The sequence below is a fragment of the Penaeus vannamei genome, chromosome 8 (genome assembly GCF_042767895.1).
Source record: "Penaeus vannamei isolate JL-2024 chromosome 8, ASM4276789v1, whole genome shotgun sequence".
Taxonomy (NCBI): Eukaryota; Metazoa; Arthropoda; class Malacostraca; order Decapoda; family Penaeidae; genus Penaeus; species Penaeus vannamei.
In genome coordinates, this window is record NC_091556.1 from 23,681,026 (window position 1) to 23,688,941 (window position 7,916).

At 40.1% G+C, this 7,916-nt stretch overlaps 1 protein-coding gene across 1 annotated transcript; it reads right to left on the reverse strand.

Annotated features, from left to right (window-relative positions):
• Positions 1-1,114: 1,114 nt before the first annotated feature.
• On the reverse strand, positions 1,115-2,341 carry LOC138862340 (uncharacterized). The gene is made up of 4 exons (XM_070124066.1): positions 2,261-2,341; positions 1,770-1,953; positions 1,474-1,738; positions 1,115-1,265 (listed from the first exon to the last, which is right to left on the reverse strand). Exons 1-4 carry the CDS (start codon positions 2,339-2,341, stop codon positions 1,115-1,117), a joined length of 681 nt encoding a protein of 226 aa, XP_069980167.1.
• Between the last annotated feature and the right edge of the window lie 5,575 nt (positions 2,342-7,916).

Consider the following 7,916-nt stretch of genomic DNA (forward strand, 5'->3'; position numbering starts at 1 on the left):
TTGTTTCAACTCAAGCAACTACTTGCTAGGTGGTTTCAAAGAGGGCGAATAGCAAAAATCCAAGGACCAACTCCAAATATATGTGCTGCATATCTTGTTTATTCTAATGCAATGGGAATTTCTCGCTTTCAACTATTATTTGTCATATATCTATTTTTCTTTCTATTTGTCAATGCAATGTAATACAGTATAATGAGTAGGTGTCAATGAAATTAACTTACCAAACATTTATATCAACATCAATTCTTTTAATACATTATCTGTAAAATAATTTTCCGGTGTGTGAAAAGCTAGTTTCATCATCATGGAGCTAACGGCGACGGGGGACGCATAGCCGCAACCAACCTTTGTTTGTACCTATGAGGGTCCCTCATGGGAAGCTGCCAGGCAGGGACTCGGCCTATCTCGAGCTCCTCACGACAGGTTTGATCAAGCTGCCCAAGCCACGACTTCCTAGGTGGCCATATAGCTTGAGTTGGCAATCACGGATTGTGCAGGTAACAGGTCCTGTGCCAGTCTCATGGTGCAACCATTGGTTAGACTACTGTATAGCAAGACCGGCATTATCAGGGTCTTGAAGTCGTGTGTCTTGGTCCTTCTGTACAAGTACCGGCTCCTCCAAATACTCCTGTCAAAAGAGTTCATGACCCCTGCTGCCAGGCCAATCCATCTGCTGACTTCCTAATCTGACAGCCCAGAGTTGACCTACACTACCAAGGTATGTAAAGCTCTCTGTGACTTCAATGTCTTCACCGCAAGCACGTACCGACCGAGCAGTTCTAGCAAGTCCCCAAAGTCCTGGATCTTGGTCTTGGTCCAGGAGACCTCTAGACCCAAGGGCTTCGCTTCAGTACTAAATGCATCAAGAGCCATCACTAAGGATTCCAAGGACTCAGATGGAATAGCAACATCATCAGCAAAGTCAAGGTCAGTAACCTTGATATTGCCCAGAATTACTCCACAATGAATTTGAACAGTAGCTCCACCCAGTATCCAGTCCATGCAATGTTGAAAAGTTTTGATGCAAGGACACAGCCTTGCCACATTTCTGAACTAACAGGAAAGACCAACACCCCCCCCCCCCACACACACACACTTTACAACACTTTCAGTACTAGTATACAGGCTTGCTATTAGTCCAATAATGCTTGTTGGAATTCCTCTGTCTCAGGATCTCCCAGAGTGATTTCCAATGCACTGTTTCAAACGCCTTCTTGAGGTCAATGTAGGCTGCAAGCAGCCCATGACCAAATTCTATACAATAACTCAAAGTGCAAGAATTGTGGACTTACCAGGAGTGAATCCATATTGCTCTGGCCTCTGATGCCTCAGTAAGTGGTCTCTGATATGTCTCAGAAGGATGTGGGCAAGAACCTTGCCTGGTATACTGAACAGTGTGATGCCTCGGTGGTTGCTGCAGTCTCATCGGTCCTCCTTCCCCTTCCAGAGAGGCATGGCCAGAACAGCAACCACTGTGCCATGGGTTCACCCCCAGCATTTAACAATTCAGCTAGGATGCCGCATATACCTGCTGCTTTACCACTCCTCAGCTTGGAGACCGTCCCCCTAACTTCAGTTAGGGAAGGAGGATCCTCACTGGTGGATGGGTCCGGCAACGAAATCACGGCACTACCCGTATCCAAGTTGACTGTTGGCGAGTCAAACTGATACAACTGCTCAAAATACTCGGCCAAATGCTCCTGCATTGTAACAAGATCTAAGACGATCTGCCCACTTACTAAGCAATTCAACTATCAAAAAACTGTCACCTGTGAAGAGGGCTTGGGAGTTCAGCTTTCTCAGGGCTTGATATGCAGGACGAAGGTCATTTACTAAGATATGGCCTTCTACCTCCTCTGCAAGACTCCTAATAAACTGTTCCTTATCCCTTCTTACGAGTGAGTTGAAGGTGTTGCTGTGAAATGACCAGAGACACACTCCCCCTCCCTCAGCCTGTCCAAGTGAAACACCTCAGGGTGATCATTGGACTACTGGGGAGTTTTGAAATGGACCCGGGGATTAGCCACAACCAATCTATGGTCAGTACCACATAACTCAGTACTTATACGGCCTGCAGTTCTGAAAGATCCTCAATTTCTGGGAACTAGTAAAGTCCCGGAAAAGGAGACCTCGCTGACGGCAACTTCTGAACCATGGGGACCGACTGACTATGAGATCATAGCTAGCTCAGTCACATCCAGATACCGCATTAAAGTCACCCAGAACAATACCAATACCTCACTAGGGACCCCTATCTGACACAGATGCTAGTTTGACATAGAATATCTTTTATGTCAAGTTTACAAACATCGGTAGGAGCGTACACAGCAATGAGAGCCATGAAGCCATATGCTCACTTCAGTCTCATTACCATTATATGCACATCGACTCGAGTAACCTCTACTACCGAAGGTTGGGGTCTTCTGGAGATGGCTATGGCTACTCCCCGGAGTTGATGACTGCTACAGCCCAACCAGTAATAAGTGTAGCCCCCAACACTAATTGTGCCCCTGCCTGGTATTTTCACCTTTGACAGAGCAGCCACCTCCACAGTTCCCTCGACAGCAGAGGCAACCAATCATCCTGATGCGAAGAACAGATGTTCCAAGCCCCCACCCTGACTTCCCGCCTGAGGTTTAGCCTCAGGAAGTACCTCCGGGTGGATGCTACCTCTTCATATATATATATGAATATGCATATATGTATATATATATATATATATATATATATATATATGAATATACATGTATATTTATATATGTATATGTTTATACACACACACACACACACACAAAATATATATATATATATATATATATATATATATATATATATATATATATGAATATACATGTATATATATATATATATATATATATATATATATATATATATATATATATATAATGTGTGTTTGTGTGTGTGGTATATATGTGTGTTTGTGAGTGAGTGAATGAATGAGTGTGGAGGGTGTGTGTGTGTGTGTGTGTGTGTGTGCGTGTGTGTGTGTGGGTGTGTGTGTGTGTGTGTGTGTGTGTGTGTGTGTGTGTGTGTGTGTGTACATGTGGATATGTAGATATAATTGTATGTATATACACATATACATTGCTATATGTACTAAAGCCTCCTAACTATACCAACACAAGGCAAACGTCTCATCGAGAACTGAGTGTAAATGCCTTTTAGCAATTGGAACATCATGGATTTTCAAAAGGGAAAAATAAGATATGCAGATTATATCTAAAGTTAAGGATCAAGTCTTTTTATTCTAGATTTGAAGTAGATAATAACCGGTCGCAAAATATACTTGAAAATTATTTAGAATCAATCTTGATATGATATCCAGATCAATTATTCCGTTCACGCCAATCAAATGGTGCAATACTTCAGTCAGTGAGTACAGTCTTTAACGAGCAAACTACCAACAGAAAAGCCGCGCTCCCACACCGCATGATTGACACGAGGCTAATTATCGGCTCGAGTGCGCCTCGAGCGGCGCCCGCACTCACCCTCTCGCTTGGGCCGAAACACTAGCAGTCTCCGGAAATGATTTTCTTCTTTAGATACTTGCATTCGCCAAACAAACCTGAAAAACAAAGATGTTATGTTAGATGTTTACATGTAGATATTCATTTCATAATCAGTAAAACACACACACACACACACACACACACACACACACACACACACACACACACACACACACACACACACACACACACACACACACACACACACACACACACATATGAGAGAGAAAACGAGCATTTGCTCCGTATTAATCCATTTCCAGATACTTCCCTTGTTCATATCACCCATGGTAATAGCAGAAATGATAATAGTGCTGAATAGTATTGACAATGAAATAACCTTCATTTACTAAACAACCGCCACTACCACGTTCCGCCCTGCCATCTTGCAACCCGTTGAGAATCCTTTTTTTTTCGAAAAAGTCAATTCTTCAATAAAAATGCATGAAGATATACCGAAAAACCGTCATGTTTTTTTTATTTATTTATTATTATTATTTATTTATTATTATTTTATTTTTTATTATTATTATTATTTTTTTTTGTGGGGGGGGGGGTATTGAGATCGAACCTTTCCCTTCGATTCGTGAACAAAACTGACTAAAATCGGTGGGCATAAAGCCTCCTTAAAAATGTGTACTCTCAAAATATTACTAGAATTACTGTATTTTAGTAATTTTGAACATTTAAAAATAATTTTGCTGTAAAGGCAAGTTATTCAGTGTCTGTATCGCATGCAGGCCATATTGCAGTATATCTCCACTTAAATGGGGAGAGCCCTATCTCCAGAAAGTGGGGAAGCAGCTTCTCGGGCATGGAGCAGAAATCTCATGTCGAATTTTGCATTTTTAGCCAAGTTAAAGGTGAACAGCCCCTTTGATACGAAATGCGTAGGCTTAATTGCTCCTCCCTTTAAAAAGACGTTCTTCATCAATTCCTGTTCCATTTTTTAGATATGAATAAGGACAAATAATACACTAATCCTTATACTTCCTTATATTTTCTGAGATTATTTTTTCTCTCTCTTTCTTAGAGATCGCGGGGGTACACACAGCCCAGGGAAAATAAAGGATAAAATGTTTTTATATTTACATTACCAAAATATTCATCGTATTTCTATATGCCCTTTTGAAGGTTAAAACGAGAAAATGCTGCTTGGTAGCGCAAGTTTTTTATAATTCCGCAGTATGTGGTTGCCGGCCATTCTAGTGTACCAATCATTAGTAAAATATGTATTTTTCTGGAACGCATAATATTGTCTATTCCATCATTTTTGCTCACCTGCACGTGTATTTGATCTCGTGTTATTCCTAAACAGTTAATAAAATACATGTAATAAAAGAAAAGACGCGAAAGGAAAGTGACCGAGAAAAACAACTTGACCAAAGCACGTAAGAAGTCGAAGGATTATTGTTCGCTGAGGGCGACGAGAGCAGTCATGGGCTGGGAGGCTGGGCGGTCGCGTGCCAAGTGCCACTCACGGCGCGAGACAAGGGTGAGAGTGCCAAGGTCTCTTGACATAAAGGTTCATCAGCTTAGCGCTGCCTTGAGGTTGTACTTTATATATGAAAAGATTATGTGAATATGCGTGTTTACAATGTAAAAGATATAGATGGATAGATATACAGATAGAATGGAGATATAAATAGATATAGGTATAGATTTAGACATGGATATATATATATATATATATATATATATATATATATATAATATATATATATAAAATTATATTATTTTGTTGTGTGTGTGTGTGTGTGTGTGTGTGTGTGTGTGTGTGTGTGTGTGTGTGTGTGTGTGTGTGTGTGTGTGTGTGTGTGATCCCCTAGCCTAGTCACAAAACCCACCTGAAATTGATATTGTTGTACATTATTATTATTATTTTTTAAACTCAGCCATGTCTCATCACAGGTACTATGTTACGTTTCTCAAGTGTTTTTTTAACACACCGTATTAAATCGCTTGTATGCTGAATTGTTTTTCTCCTTTCGAGAACTACTTTTTTCTTAAGACATTATGAAACATTTTCAGCAAAGCTGCTCTGAATGAGCTGGGATGCCAGAGATCTTGGCATTTACTTGCTTAGGCGGATATAATGGCTCATCATCTTACACTTCACTAAATGACACAAGGTCCTTGGTATTATTGACATTTTTGTAACCAGAAATATCAGGAACGTCTAATGCATTTTACTGTTAAAGAGTCCTTGATGACGTATAATAGGTGCAGATTTATTGTGTTTTTTTCTTTCGTTCTCTCTATGATTTCATTGTCAGCAATGTATTAGACATTAATTACATCAGATCCACTCTGAACTTCTTAACAGTCCGAATTAATCAAAACCATAGTTGACACTTTACTGATTCATATAATTTATTCATATAGATATCGTAGTCCTTAGCTGACGATCTTCGTATAATGGCCATGATGCATTAATGGTAACTGTAATCATTATTGATATCAATTACCGCATTCGTTATTAATTTCACTTCTAATATCTTTATGGCTATTTTGTAATTCCATCATCTTTCTATATTATTCCATATCGCACTCTGGTTGGCTGATCGGCTTGTATCAAACTGTATCAAGATTAAACCATACAATCAGATACAAACCGAAATATTTCAACAGGTTCCAATAATGTACGTGTGAAGGGCAAACATGTATCAAAGAATATCAATGTCTCTGGGGGTTTTAGAATTGCTAAAAGAATCCTTATAAAAAAAAAAAAAAAAAAAAAAAAAAAAAAAAAAAAAAAAATATTATATATATATATATATATAATATATATATAATATATATATATATTATATTTATATTTTAACACATTATTTTTTCTATTTTATTTTTTCTTTCTCTCTTATATCTATTTATTATTGCTTTCTTCGTTTGTCTGTGTTTTTATTATAAATTGTATTTTGTTTTGGTATGTTCGTAAAATGAAAGGTTGATGAGGCTTTAATCTTTAGGAGAATTGAGGTGAAAAATACATACCTGACAGCCAGGGAAAAACTGAACCGACTGCTGGCTGCCCGCAACGTCAGGCTTTTCCCAGATTCTTTAACTATATTCCCACTCTTGGCATGTTACTTGGCTCAAAAATGGGCATGTGAAAAAAATTGGACACTTTTCTAGGGTAAATAAAAACTAATAATTCATTAATATCTGCATTAATGACTCACATCCCCATCCCTCCCCCCCCCCCTCCGCTCTTGAGTGGATTTTGTCCTGCGTGCGGTAATGACTTGGAACAGGATTTTGTTGAAAGTGTGAAAAACCCTAAACATCTCATCCTCAAAAAAAAACCCACAAGGAACATCGACGGCGAGTTTTTGTCAGAGGCCTCCTTGAACTCCAAAACCTCAACCCCCACCGGATACTCTTAAGTCCTCTACGGTCCCCCTCTTTCTCTACAAATGGCAGGCCAATAATGGATGCCTGCCAGCTGCTGCCTAAGCTGACGGGGGTCACGTCTTAAAAAGCCATGCCCCTCTTGTTAACCTAGGACATCAAGTACAGTCCAAAAACCCTTTTCATTCATTGGGACAAGGTCGGAGTCGTGATGCGATGGCGGTACCTCAATACCGTCCCCTTCCCGTACCAATGCCGTAAAGTGTGATGACCTCTCCCCCCCAAACCCCTGTATTTTATATGTACATCTTTCCTTTCTCAGACCGGGAAGGACATCTCACTATCCTCCCGCCGTCTCCCCTCGCTCACCCCCACTGCGGTCGGGGGGGAGGCCCTCCAATCTGCTAAAATTACTGGGGTAAAGGGGGGAAAGGGGGTATGCAAATGGAATAGACCCCTTGAAAAATTTTAAAGTGCAGAGAACAAAATGTATGATTTGTATTATCAAAAAATATGTTTCCCTGTTTTTCTATGTTACATGCACATTTAAATTTTACATATGTGTTATTGCTATGTCATTAAGTTAATTTGTCGATATGTTCCTTTTATCATCAAAAACGATTCAATTACTGTCCAGCCATGTGTCTTGTTTTCCCTTTAGGCAGGAGAAACTAGACGATGATGTGCTGGTTTTTTTAACCCTTTAAATTTTTCCCAAAACACAGTAAATCAAAGAAAACACTTTCCATCCCAACCCATGAACACGGGACTTGGGGGAGGTCCCCCTAGGGAGGACACTAGACGAAGATGACATTCTGCCACCAAACTCTTCTACTAGGGCCTTCGATTCCCTGGACTTCTCCATCTCAAAATCTCCAATCTTGGGTGGGAGCATCGAATACTGAATTCTAATTTGTTGGCCGATAGTCAACTTGTTCAGTACAAGGGCCCTAGCCTGATTTTTTGGGGGGACTCGGGTGAGCTGGGGCACAAAAACGGAGGGGGTTTGGGCCCTCAATCTGGGTGGGAGGCGGG